At 39.5% G+C, this 14,373-nt stretch overlaps 1 protein-coding gene across 4 annotated transcripts; it reads left to right on the forward strand.

Annotated features, from left to right (window-relative positions):
* Positions 1 to 2,660: 2,660 nt before the first annotated feature.
* Positions 2,661 to 13,334, forward strand: LOC105692018 (phospholipase B1, membrane-associated-like). 4 transcript variants are annotated; one of them, XM_048649326.1, is made up of 9 exons: positions 2,661 to 4,944; positions 5,253 to 5,771; positions 7,810 to 7,913; positions 8,517 to 8,721; positions 9,441 to 9,617; positions 9,798 to 9,957; positions 10,576 to 10,735; positions 10,902 to 11,053; positions 12,091 to 13,334. In XM_048649326.1, the coding sequence occupies exons 2-9, from the start codon at positions 5,664 to 5,666 to the stop codon at positions 12,270 to 12,272; spliced, it is 1,248 nt and encodes a 415-aa protein (XP_048505283.1). In that variant the 5' UTR covers positions 2,661 to 4,944; positions 5,253 to 5,663; the 3' UTR covers positions 12,273 to 13,334. The 4 variants fall into 4 exon arrangements, with proteins under 4 accessions (XP_048505283.1, XP_012266310.2, XP_048505284.1 ...); XM_012410887.3 differs by having other exon boundaries at positions 2,661 to 3,022; XM_048649327.1 differs by having other exon boundaries at positions 2,661 to 2,940.
* The last annotated feature ends 1,039 nt before the right edge of the window (positions 13,335 to 14,373 follow it).

Here is a 14,373-nt window from a genome sequence, read left to right on the forward strand (position 1 = left end):
GCAATACCCGAGAATCCTCGAAACTCGCGTTTGTCTGAAATCACATCGATGCATAGGTACGTATAGCGAAGAACCAAACGGAAGTATAATCCTGACAAGATTCTCGTTAGATTTCATCGGAAAATCTTCCAGAAATGATTAGCGGACACGCATCTGAGCCATAATCAAAGGATCGGTGACGTAACGATATTAATCAATAATCGTTATTGACAGCAGAGTTTGGTTTGTCTAATGTGAAAGTATCCTAGAATATAATCCAAGAAGCAGAGATTTTTAACGCGCTACGTAAGATGCTTTGAAATAAAAAAAATGAAATAAAATAAAATAAAATAAATGAATAAAAACGAGGAAAAAATCGAAAAAAAACTTCATACACGCCGTGTTCAGAAGTTTCGAGTGTCCCAGATTATTTTGTGACAAAAATAAATTGTGAAAGATATTCGTGCATAAATATTTTTTCCCGTATATCTCGTAACACATATACACGCATGCACACACCTGCAGTCCGCTGCGAAACAGGTCAGAAGTATCGCCGCTGCTTAATGTATCATAACGTTCGCGAGTTTGCACGCGGTTATATAATCGTTGGAGTTAAATTGAATTGCGATGCGAAGAAAAAAGAACGGTTCATTACGAGGAGAAAAAAAATTTCATTGGGATGAAGTGGTCAATTATCAAAACTAATATCGAAACTGTATACGTATACGTATATTCGCCTCGGGGAGTTTGAACTGCGCGAGGTGCTGCTGCAAAATTAAATAACACCAAACTCGGGCATGCCATATTTAGACGTGCCTGCTGCACAGCGAATTGCAAGATCTCTCAAGGTCAAATTCTTCCGTCATTCAATCTCAAACCTGAATTCAACTCTTTCCGATGGTAACACTTCCGAATTAAATCACTCTGGTTACACGTGCATTTAAAACTATCGGTCCGATTAGCGCCAAGAAAAACTAGCCGAAGCTGGCTTACGAGAAATCAATTGACTGATCGTTTCGAGAACATAGTCGAGAAAAATCATAACTTTCATAAAAAAAAAGAGACGGATGTGAACTTAAATACTCAGGTACCGGTGCTACCGTGACACTTTCCAGTCAGCACAGATTCCGATTGTTCTGACACGTACGGCGTGTAGTTTACAGTCATATACACGGTCAGGTTCGTCGAATATATAATTGCTTTTTGACTGTATGATTTTTTTCACTGAATTTCTTTCGCATCCAAGTTGTGATCCGCTGAACAGGACCAGAGACGGAGAGGGAAAAAGGGATAGATTCTTTTTTCGTTATCAAACAGGTTACGGACGTACAGGTTTTTAGCTTCGATAAAAAGTAACCAGATGCGCGTCGACCTGCTGTAATCGCAAGCCAAGTCCAAGGACACTGTAATATTGTGTTCTCGGTATTCTTATTTCAGAAAAATAGAATCGAACTTGCGAGGACCACAGCGCGGAGGTCCGTATACAACGAAGGAGAAGAAGTTTTCCCGGCTGGTTTACGTAAAAGATTTTCTCTAAGCATCTCTTCCGGAATGTGTTAGGCATTAAAGCGGGTGTTTAAAAATACCGAGAACTTGGCATCTATTAGACTAGGCATTAATTAAAACTAGTATTATATACAGATATACATACCTATATCTAGAATGATCGTGTGTACACTTATAGGAACTGTAAACCGGTTATATTTTCGAAATTCGCGCATGCACACCGATCGTTAACGATCGACCGAAGGGTCGAGTGAAAGGAGGGAGTAGGGATGAGGACGAATTCAAAGATGGAGAAGAATCACGAAAAGAAAAGATCGAGCCGGATCGGTGGCAAAGCCATCCGCTCGATTGTAAAATTGTCGCATTGTAAAATTCGTGCGACCGTCATGCGCGCGGTACGCAGAAGTAACATCGGTAAAATCGAAAAGCCTCGGATGCGTTCGATGGTGTTGTTTACCCGAGCAAAGACATAAGCACGCGTTATGTCCAAATTTCAATGAAACTGGTTTTCACCTCTCTTTCACCCAACTGGATTCTTCATCGTCGTACACGAGAGGCAATCTCTATCATACTCTAACCTTCTTTTGGGTATAATATATGGCGTTGTATTATATATATATATACACACTAAATACCTATGTGTACACCTGTAACACATACGTCTTGTTGAAACGGGAAAGTCCAACCTTACAGGTGCAGGGTATAGTACCCGTCTTATACCTTAAGGTCCATGGGACAGGGCACTCTCGATTAGTTTCTCAACTGTAGCCGATCGCTCTCTCGCCTAAAAAATGTCTAGAATCCGCAGATGTTCGTAACGAATGTGATACGGTGTCTAATTGAGCCGATGCTTCACCGATACGTTCGATTACACATCTGTACGATCGCGATCATGAGAGCGGTGTAATCGATGGAAGGGGAGACAAATGTGCATTTCATTTGGTACGTCAAGAAAGCCGATGCCAGGAGCCGGAGCATTCGTAGGTGCACCTCGTTCCCGTCTTCCACTGGGTATACCGTACGTACGTACGCCGCGTAGTCTGACCACGCGGAAATATTTTTAATGTAATCGAACGTACGTGTGTATAACCGGTAGTTCGTATGATTGTATTCGTACGTGATACGAGTGGGGGTTACATGTAACGCAAGCACGTTACCTCTTCCACTTTGGTTGTCCCATTCATGTTTGAAATATTCTCCGGTGAGCACGAGACACCGTATCGACTCCCCGGGTTTTGTACAAAATTGGTTACATTTTTTCTTTATTATTTTCAAGTGATAAAGTGTGTGGTTTGTAAAATTATTTTTTTCTTAATTTGAAAAAAAAACATTTTTCTTCTTGCAAATCAAAATGACGACTCCTAATACCCGAGAGTGCTAAAGGACGTTTAAATATGTTCTCACAAGGTGATAATATTAAAAATAATCAGTTTCGTGAGTTTTTAATTTTGTGCTGTACGTCGCAAAAATTTTCATTAAAATTTTCCAATTATATCGATAAATTATTTCGAAAACACGATACTTCTTATTGGTAAAGGTATATTAATTTCAAATTACAGAAAATTACCGCTTTCGTCGTATATATAACTATCGTACTCGTAAACCTGATGTTCGTCCGGAATGTCTTCCAGATCCGATTTATTTATTTTTTTTTTCTTTTTCTCTTCTTAACTGATCATATTTTAAACGACTTTCGTGTCAGCAGGTCGACAGAATGAAACAAAAAACAGTGAAGTTGTACGCTCATTGTCAGTGATAGCCTGGAAAACAGTTGAGCACGTTTCGCTGCTCCGAAACTGTCATCCGATCGTTGGCCGGGTCGATGTTGAGGACAGCTGATATAACCATTGCATTTATATTACGAATCACCCGGTATTGGGTGATAACTCGCAATCGGCCGTAGGGCCCGAACTTAGACCCCGGCGAAAGTATTATTCAGGAAGCTTGGGTACAGATGAAGTGTCCAGATGAATGTATGCACAATACCTATTTACATATATCTGTACATATATACACATATGAAGGTGGTTCGTAGGTTTGCAATTAAGGAAGCTACACTTCGCATCTTCACTCGTCGATCTTAGTTATCTCCGCATCGACAGTGAGAGAAAAAGAGAGAAATAAAGAGAAGAGAGAGTGAGGAGAAGAAATTATTCAACCACACGCGGGCCACGTGCAGTATAATTATCATCGTTGGGATCGTACACCTTATATACTTTACGCTACCTATGCTCCATGCAGAGTATAAATTGACTGCTTAGTTATGATATAGTGAAATAGAGCGGAAGCCCATCGTTTCATGCGTACGCGATTCGGATGTGTATACCCTCCATGTATAATTCGATGCAAGGAGACATCCTGCCAAAACTTGAATCAAAAGAAAAATAGGGTTGCACAATTTTTCAATTACAATTACAATTACTAATCAGTAGATCGTAGTGTTTCCGCAATCGAAGTTGGAAGTAGGTATCTAGCGTAATACATCGCTTGGTACGAGTTGTATCTGACAGCGAGCGAAAAGAATGGAATTTTCAGCTCTTCGCCGGTGCTCGATCAGCTTTTGACATTTCGGAAGAATCGGCTGGAGACAGGCCAGAAATTTATAAAGGATAGTTGCGATTATATCGGGGTCAATTTTGCAATGCGTACCACTTTTATATTATGGCCGTGCGGTAAAAGTAGCGAGCAATAACCCGAAGGATATATGAAAATATGTATTCATATGAATTTATTTAACAGCGGTATAGATTTTGGCGAAAATTCCAAATCTACTTTATTAGAGTGTATTTAGAAAGCTCCACATAGCAGATCTGTGAATTTCTATGTACATGACGCCAGACGGCTTGGAAGCTCTGCTGAAAATGTAAATTTTTTTAGTGTCGGATTATACGTAACATATACATATATATATAATATACACATACATATATATGTGCATACATTCGAAGCCGATGTCTTTCCAAAATTGCATAACAATTTTACGACCTTGGCGTCATTAGCGCGAATCGCAAGTTGAAAGATTCGAATACTTGATTATTATATAAAATACTTCATACAAGTTTACAGTGATTCGTAACAGTTAGAAATACTTATGCGCTCGGTGAATTTCTCGTGATGTACTTGAATTACTTTTGTTCATTTTGAACTTTTAAAATTACTTTAAACCTGAAAGAGAAAAACGTAAAAAAAAAAACGATCGGTCATCTCCGCGATCTCCGATGCGCGAAAAATTTTCACCAGTCTTGAATATCTCTGTACAAAAATTGCGATGCGGGAATCGAGCATCTTCGAATCTCGGAACACGAAGTAAATCCGGGGGCAATCGTCGCTCTATAGGCACCTTAACTCCGATAAGTTTCGCGCTCTCTGTTAAAACCAAATAATTAACTGAAAACGTTCGAGGCGTTCTCGGTATAACGCGTGTGTCGTATCTCCAGTTTTACTACGGTAATGCGGACTGTGAGTATCTATACTTATACGCGTAGAAATGTATGAGAGAGATAAGTAATTGCACCATGAAGTTTCCTGCCTCTTCTCAAGAACTATTCAAAACGAATCATACGTAGTTACTTTCTAGTTGAAATTAATTTTTGGCCAAATGGCCGTAACCCGGGACTGGTTTGAGATAAAGAAATTTTAACGACACTAAACTCGAGTTCACGTTGAACGTACGTTTCTATAATATAATAATATAATACGGTGCATATACCAATTTTGGGTATTCATACACATCTACATTATATCATACGTGCATATATTTATTACAGTCCGAATGTCACGATGTCCGCAAAACTAACGGAGGCTATCAAAATGTCGGATTACAAATGACGGTGAAACTGATCTAATTTTATCGGAAATTGGCACGGTGTGTCCGACGAAGAAGAGAAAAAAAAAAAAAAACAACTTACGAAAGAACATTAAATAATAATTAAATACCAATGAAACTATCGTCAGTGATTAAAATGTAAAGTGTGAAACGATCAAGGTCTCGCGGGGATATTCGTTTTTTTTTTTTTTCAATTTTTTGGATTTAATAATTTATTCAGTGTAAATATAATACAGCAGACAAACTATAAATGATTTTATTCGAGTGGTGGAATAAAAACTAAAAACTTTACACCAAAAAATCATTCTTCATAATAGTAGAGATATAAGAGAGATAAAATTAGAAAAAAAAAATGAGATTCCAAGGCGTTGATCTAATGGTGGCAGTGCTATTGATTTTGCCGACGATAAACGCGGCAACGTTCCGAGATATGGTGCTAAATTTATTCCAGACAGTAAGGGTGAGTAGACGATTTGATAATATGGTACACGCTTAGTTACTTATATAGATACGAATAACAATTCACGTGAAAAATGGCGCGGTGACGTCCAGAATATTTTATTACGAAACGTAATATCATTAGTATAAATTAAACTAACGAGTAACAAGCCGCGCACGTGAGATCTTCACGAACTATATTTGTAACACAATACGTGCCGTAACACACACCGCAACCTGACATGGAAATCTTAATAGTTAACGACGAAATTAAAAAGAAACGAGTTGTAATGTAATTTTTACGCCCAATTAAGCGCGAATATTATTTTTCAATCCTTTCTCAACTTTTCGCAATTACGTAACCGAACGAAGGGCTGTCGAACCTTACTCGGGAAGTGCATGTATCTCAACGCGAATTATTTTCAAACCATAAAGTATGCCGTATGGAGATTATAGGAAGTTTCGGTTGGATCGTATTACAATATACATATATATTTGTGTCACTTAATCATCATTTTCTGATGTATTTCAATTGAACGATTCGTACGGTAGGTGTGTAATATTATAATAATCGTTAATAATTCAATAGTACACGCGTACGTACGTGGCGAAGATTTTTGTAACGGATCTAATTTTGGCGTACGTTCGCGCCACTTGTCAATTAGGAAAGTTTCAGATCCAAATTAGCATGCGCGCACGCGTCGTCAAAAGAGGCGGATCACTTACGCTCCTTGTCGAAATGCAATGAAATATTTATGAGTACGCAAAGGTACATGAATACATAGTTAATTCATTTATGCGAATAATCGTAAAAGGAATCAAGGAGAAAGATGTATCTTTAAAAAATTTTCGATTTGCATGTGGAGTTCGACGATATTTCAGTCACTCCGATATTCCGACGATGATGCAGCCGAAACGCACATTTATCAAAACTAAATAATTCGTCCCGCTACAACAACCTTCGTCCGTGCGATACGGGTACCGTACCTATATATACAGCGAAATTGAAAACAATTTCAATAAAATTCTACAACCCGCACGATCAGGCTTCGCACATACGTCTTCCATGTACGTCGTACCTATAGGTACACCGAGCCATGGGGGACTATGTCCGGTGAAATTATCATTTACATGCCGTTATTGTCACAGAGAATTATATTACAGCTCGTTGGTTTCGCATGATTATTCATGTGTCAAGCACACGTGCTATTCACAAGCACGCGGTACAACCGACTAGCCTATACATACATATGTATGCGCTTCTAAACCGCGGGGTACGATTCCGAGCACGTCTCAACTTTTGCTTTCTTCAATTTGCATGCATCCCTCCCTCCCTCCCCTTATCTGCGGAGGGGTCGGAGGGGAACTTTTATACCCAAGAGTCACGCCGGGCGTGCAAATTTTTACCATGCAACTGTTCAATATTGCTTTATTCGTCAATATTTCACTCGCTGACTACGTTTCGTTTCGGCTCCGGTTTGATCGATCGGACCAAGAGATTCACCTGCGGCTTTATTCGGTCGATCCGAACTCCTCCTTGGTATCGACAACCTGCACGCCGTTTACGCGGCTCGATCGCGACGAGGTAAAGTTGTCACCCCGTGCGCCTTTCTCTTGAGTTATAAATGCGAAGCACATCTTCCTTATTTCCGTCAACGTAACACGAGCGAAATTATATTCGATCGTTCAGTTCCGTTAGGAGGACAGGTGGGCTGCACACACGTAAATAAATATTCATGTGTGTATTCGTGCCTATATAATACGTACATACGTGTGTGTGCGTGTGTGCGTATGGATAAACTTGCGAGGAATTGATCTTTGGTGTAGACAAAAATCAATAGAAAGTCAACCAGACAGGAATTAAAATCGCCTTGCTGTTGCACTAGATATTGGATATACCTATACATGATTATGTATCATATACGAGTTTGAAAATAAATGATGTTTCTCCATACATAGTTGGTATCGCCCGGATTAGGGATATTTTATTATAAGATTATGCGTGCAGTCCGAGAGTGTACTTTTATCAAAATTACATAACTATGTATATTTCGTTTCAGGACAGTAACATTAGTATAGTTTACCCAGAAACGAAAGACGGTGTGAGGAGACAACCGAAGATCGACAAACACGTCCCATTCCCATGTGACGTCAGAGGAGGCAGGTACTGTATTAGAAATAATAAAAATTATAAAAGCGTCTCTCAAATACACGAATTTTATTAGACCGCAACGTGTAATCTACGCCGAGCACGTGGGTGTCCTAATTTTATGTTCGGTAATCTTTTTTTTTTTTTTTTAATTTTCATCAAATAATTCAAATGAAAAAAAGGCGACATAATTTGTGAGTACCTTTAGAAAGTCGTTCATTTGTTAACGTCCGATCGACACGAGTCGATTATGTCATTACGTACACGAGTCAAAATCTCCGGTTTGAATTTGGAAGATGCGACCTACCTCACACGTAGATCGACGCTGTCCACGGCCTACGAACATAAGTTTTCAAAAAACGTTTAACTTCCAAATGCGGTTTATTTTATTGAATGGGGAAGGTCAGGTGTCAAAAATCAACTTCGTCGATGGTAGACATCTCGTCAATTTTCGCCGCGGGTTCTATTAATCATACGATAATATGTTCAATATATCTATGATAATATGTTATTTAGAATCTCTATCGATGTACGTACCTATGGTAGGACCGTTGCATCTGATAATTAAATCACTCCCAGAACTTCGGGTGCAAAATGTATTTCTGATTTACCATTCAGATCGAAATCTCGGCCGGACAGTGTACATCGATTGCGACCCGGAGATATCGACGTCGTCGGCGCCCTCGGCGATTCTTTGGTCGCCGCAAACGGTGCCATGGAAGAATTTGCACTGGGCACCTTCATAGAGGCGCGAGGGGTCAGCTGGTGTGCCGGGGGCCAGGGTGATTGGCGGCAGTTTTTAACGTTGCCAAACATAATGAAGGTAAAGTGAGTTTGATCCTCCACAGGTGGTCGATTCGCTGAAATTAGTTACCGAACTGGTGCACGAACTTGTCTACCACGAAAGAGAGAGAGAGAAGAAAAGAATTGCAATTCTTACCGAATTTCGAGGAACTTTAGAAACTTTTTCAAACCAACTCTGTGTGTCATTTTCATTCACAGATCCGGGGGAGTCCCGGATTTGTGTTGGGTAACGCACTGCAAATATTACATTTGCGGATGTTCGAGAAGCGGATGGGTGGTCCAGACAAAACTTGTTAATTCACAACCGGTTATCAGTTTGTATTAGTGGTACAAGAAAAAGGCAAATTTGTTCAATAATGATCACGAGGATATGATAATTTTACATTTTTACACGATACTTCAAATACGGAAAATATGTATAATACGGATACAGGAACTGGGAAAGTACGAAAACTAACCAGCAATTCCTACGACAATTCGTGCGCGATAAAAAATGTGTGTTCACGATTGATTATGGTAGAATTTTCAAATTTCACTTTACAATATCCTTCGGCTTCGACTGACCCACTATAGCGATGTCGAATGAAAGTTGTTTTTGTGCTCCATATATTTTACCACGTGTACTAATAGTGCAGTGTGACTTCCGAAATATATGTACATGACGAATATGAACACGTGGCACATGTGTATTATTTTTTACTTCCCATGTTACAATAAGTCGTTGTCGTTATTTTTCAGGAATTTAATCCTGATCTGACGGGCTACTCCACAGGAAATGGGGAATTCATTTCAAAGCATGCTAAGCTCAACATCGCGTTTCCTGTCGCTGCGACCGAAGACGCTTTACACCAGGCGCGCATTCTTGTTCGGAGAATAAAGAACGACCCCGCTATCGACATGAGGAGAGATTGGAAGGTAAGGAATATTCCAAGCAACTGACCTTATCGTTAATGCAAATTCAATGTGTACAGTCAAGTTTCAAATATTTTCCCAACAAACGTTGTTATCGGTGATTCACCTGCACTCGAATTCGGTCGACGTTTTCTTCGAAAATCCATCGCAAGCTTGAGAATATATGATTAAAAACTTTTGCAGCTCATCACGATTTTCTTCGGAGCGAACGACATTTGCTCCGCCCAATGTTACAGTCCGCAGGATTTTTCGCCGTCGCGGCACGCTCTCCACTTGCGAAGAACGTTGGACTACCTGAGGGCCACCATGCCGAGAACTTTGGTCAACGTGGTTCCGGTTTTAGGTAAGATAAACATGCGCCACGTTTCGAAACACTCGTATTGACAGAATTTTATCACCATTTTCTCTCGCGCGAAATACAGCGTTGGCTGTGCAACCACGTTTCGTGTTAGTTGTGCGGTTCTGATACATGAACTATTTCGATTATTATATTCATCGATTATACATATGCACGTGTGTATTATACTATATGCCTGCCGGGATCCTTGATGAATTACGGTAGCGGAAACGAGAGAGAAGGCAGGTAGTCGCTTGTCGACGGAGTCGAAAGCTAACTTTCCTCTTAGTAACAAAACGCGTTTCGCCGTTAGTAATAGTAATTTATGAAAAACACAACCTTTGGAGAGAACCGAGATATTTCAGCAAAAAGCAAAAAAGAAAAAATAATGAAAAATGAAACTAGGAAAAAAAAAAACTTCGGAATTAATTATTCGTGTTGGCGCAGGTTTCGAAATTATCAAAGCAACCGAATCGCCAGGGTTTCGCGAAGATCGACCTCTTTGCCATTTGCGCTATTTATCACCTAAACTTACGCGGTCGGGTTTTATAACCGAGCTCCTCCGTCGGCTTCCAAACATCCTCGAATATAACGAAATTTATTTTTATTCCATCTCTTTTTCAGACGTTACCGTGTCCATCAGAGTTCCCCCGAGCACAATGTGCAAAATATTACACCCGTTATACTGCGCCTGCATGCACGAAGGAAATCATCCGGAAATGTACGGATCGTCCATGTCTCGGCAGTACCAACAGGCGGCCGAATCTCTGGTGTTATCTGGAAGGTATGAATCATTCAGAGAAAACGAATCGTATGACAATCGCTAGATTTTATCTTTGAATGCATGTGTGTACGTTTTATTGGCTTTGATTTGATAAATGATACAAGAATTGAAACACAATTCTCTCTATGTCGGAGTCTCGACTAACTTTGCATAAACTTATTCGCAGGTACGATACGACGCAAGATTTTGCGGTGGTATTTCAACCGTTTACGGAACTATTCAACGCGCCAAATTCTGACCCCCTGAGAGCGGATCGACTCGACCAGAGTCTGGTCACTTACGACTGTTTTCACTTCAGTCAGAAGGGTCATGCCCTCGGTAAGAAATATGTGGCAATTATATTACATACGAGTCGATAAGATTCTTTGAGACGCCATAAGCGGCACGGCGACCTCATCTCGAATGATCGCGCCATGAGACACGATTACGTGACGAAAATCACCAGGATCAATAGGGCTGGTTTTTTCGTCCGAAAAATTACTCGCGAGCAATTCCGAAGAATTGACCAATATCGCAAGCCTCGTATACGCAGTAATGCGTGTATTGATTTTTTTTAATCGTCATTCGTGGGACTCGAACCGATTCAAATCCATATGTGCCAGACGTATTTCACCTGGTACAGGAATTAAAGCTCTGCTGGCAAAAACGAAATCGACAGTGTGGATCGATTTTTCATTAACGCAGCTCAATTATTTTGAACTTTCAAATCACGAAATACGATTGCATTTGATGACCTTTATCGAAGGAAAATCAACAAGATGATTCAATTATCGAAAATCGATGAGAAATTAAATTCTCCAAAGTAAAAAAGACTAAATAAATTTTCTGCGAGATTTTGCCTCCTGATCAGACCAATCATGCCAGTGTATGTTAAGTTGCCTGCAGTGAGGGGCAGAGATAGATCGGATATAGGAAAAAATAACAATTACGTAACTCACAAGTCTGGTACAAAAAAGAACAACGAATGCAAAATCGTAGTAATATATTCATGAGGCGTGCTGGATGTTTGATCCCAAATTCGAGTCGTATGCACTGTGTTATCTAACAATTGCACGAATTTAACTTGCAATGAATTGTAAAGCTGTCGGTCTTTCTTTACGTCTGTAAGCGGCTGGTAACCATTGAATTTAGCTTGACTCGCAGATTACCGGAAGTTACGACGTGCATAATACATTTACTTATTCGAATAGTTGCAACTGTCATTCTGTGGCAAATGACGTACAAATCGATGGTCAATATACGTTTATTAGATCCCAATTTCCCACGAATCTTTGCTAGGTCGATATACGTCTGTAAAACCCAGCCCAAAATTCATTTAGTTCGCTTCAAAAACATGTTCAATTTCCAATTTCTAGGAGGAAACCTCTTGTGGAACAACCTGCTGGAGCCCGTTGGAAATAAAACTAATAAAGGGACGCCTAAAATCCTGGACAGGCTCGCGTGTCCGACCGCGAGAAACCCCTACATTTTTACAAACGTCAATTCCCGGCATTTCTACGCGACTGGAAGCCAGGAAGGAATAGTACCGACTAGATAGCATGCCGCACTGATCGTAGTTATGTAATTCTCATAATTTATCGAGAATTTTGTATTTTTGTAAATATTTGTATTTTAACAGTTGAATTAGGTATGATATGTGTATGTACAGTGTGTATCCTCTGGGATTTATTATTTAAAACCGTTGTCAATGGGGATCAATTTTTCACGATCCCTGACAATAAGATTACCTCGGATAACGGCATTATTTATTTAGAAAAAGAGAAGAAAAGAAACATCGTTAAATTTAAAGCTAGTTAATAAATACCGCCATCTGTTATTGCTGCAAATTTGCTCACCGTTTTATTTCACAATTTAAAAATTGAAATAATCAGCATTGTCAATTTTTCCTACACCTATAATTACTGATTAACGAAACTCGTGACGGCCTTGGTCACTCCATATTATATGAAATTTAAGCGTGGGAATGAGCATGAGACAAAAACAGAAACGACAATTTGATGCTGCAACGATAACTGTTAGTCGTTTTTGTCGCGATGCTGTAGTAGACAATTAGCGTACTTCAGACGAACTTGAACTACTCGCAATCAGAAGAATGAAGTAATGATAATTGCTACTCAAAGCGATTTGGTGAACTAACGCGAACGTTGTACAAGGACGTAATGTAATTAATTGTTACCTTCCCAGACTACGACGAAAGGAAAAAAAAAAAAAAGACAAAAGAAGAAATACTTAATTGTGCGGTACAACAACATCACGTGTCTAATCATAACCTGATTCGCCGGACACCTAAAAAAATTCTACAAACTTCAGACGAACTTTGAAAACTAGTATGTTATAATATATTCTCTATTTACCCCGTGGCAGTTGGGCCGAATTCGCCGACGAAATTCAGTCATGACGTGCATACGATTGACTGGGCTGTGACGTGGCGTTGTGCAACAACGAAACGTCAGGAATTTTCAATTTAATAACAAACGCAAGAGGTGTGAGTTATTTAAAATCGTCGAACAGTTACGCCCGAAATTATACGCGTAGGTTCAGCGAAGTATAATCGAACGAGCGTTCAACAGGCTAAATAAATTCACCCAGTTGTAACGAAGGTAGAATGAATTATTGCAACCCAAGAAAGGTCTAACCTTTCCTTGGACTTCGACCTTATATCGATTTATTAATGGCAAGTCACAACTGTAATAGGTACGTAGATTTACTCCACGATGATCAATTTTTTCAAGCGTCAATGCCAACTGGATATACCTACTATGTGAATGACTCAAACGTCTCGTTGCGATGAATTCAATCTGAATATCAAAACCTGACAGGTTTGCACATGAAACGAGTTCTCATCGCAGCAAATTTATTAGTAATACGCGTCGTCTACATAATTTGCAGTCGTAGTGCATTCTTCGGTTATACACCAATAAATGTATGTATACCAATAAGTGGGCTTCTAGAACGCAATATATGATTCCAACGACTTCGACGATATAAGTTTTAAAAATATCACAAGAGTTGTCTGGGCGAATATAATTTGATGGCTTTTTGCGAACGTCAAGGTGTTCGTTGCCAAAAATAATAAATCTCTGTATATGAGGCTGGACTGGTGCGCGCGGAAGTAACCACCTATGCGGTAATAATCGCTCAATTCCTTCCGGATATTCAACACACCTATATAAATCACGCCGGCCGGTCAATGATCGTTTCTAAGATGGAGTCAATGTCACTACGATGACTGTATCTCCAGCTACGCCATCAGCTGTCAATTATTTCGACACTCTAAACTCGTGGAATGCAGAGGCGGCCACTCGATTAATACATCATATCTTATACAGGTACAGGCTGAGCGGAGCATCTGAATTAATACCAAGTATTATTTATTTAAATTAAAAGTTTCATGATTTTAAGGAGGGAAATGTACGTGTACGTGTGTAATGTGGGATGTGGGATGAAGTGCTGTTAGATTTTTCAATTGATGAACGTTTTCAAGGTCATTTCAAGGACAATTTTTATGTTTTCCGCACTTGCTGGTTTTTTTTTCTTCGAACGGATCTGTGTTATACTATAATTGTAAGAAACGAATGAAATCGATGGCAAAAATTTTCATCATAAATATCTTGTTTTTGTGAAAAAAATGCTATATA

This window comes from Athalia rosae, chromosome 2 (genome assembly GCF_917208135.1).
Source record: "Athalia rosae chromosome 2, iyAthRosa1.1, whole genome shotgun sequence".
Classification (NCBI taxonomy): domain Eukaryota; kingdom Metazoa; phylum Arthropoda; class Insecta; order Hymenoptera; family Athaliidae; genus Athalia; species Athalia rosae.

Coding starts and splice junctions, on each gene's coding strand:
- LOC105692018 (XM_048649326.1), top strand. CDS start 5,664: ATGAGATTCCAAGGCGTTGATCTAATGGTGGCAGTGCTATTGATTTTG. Junction 5,772..7,809: donor ATTTATTCCAGACAGTAAGG/GTGAGTAGACGA, acceptor ATTTCGTTTCAG/GACAGTAACATTAGTATAGT. Junction 9,618..9,797: donor ACATGAGGAGAGATTGGAAG/GTAAGGAATATT, acceptor AAACTTTTGCAG/CTCATCACGATTTTCTTCGG.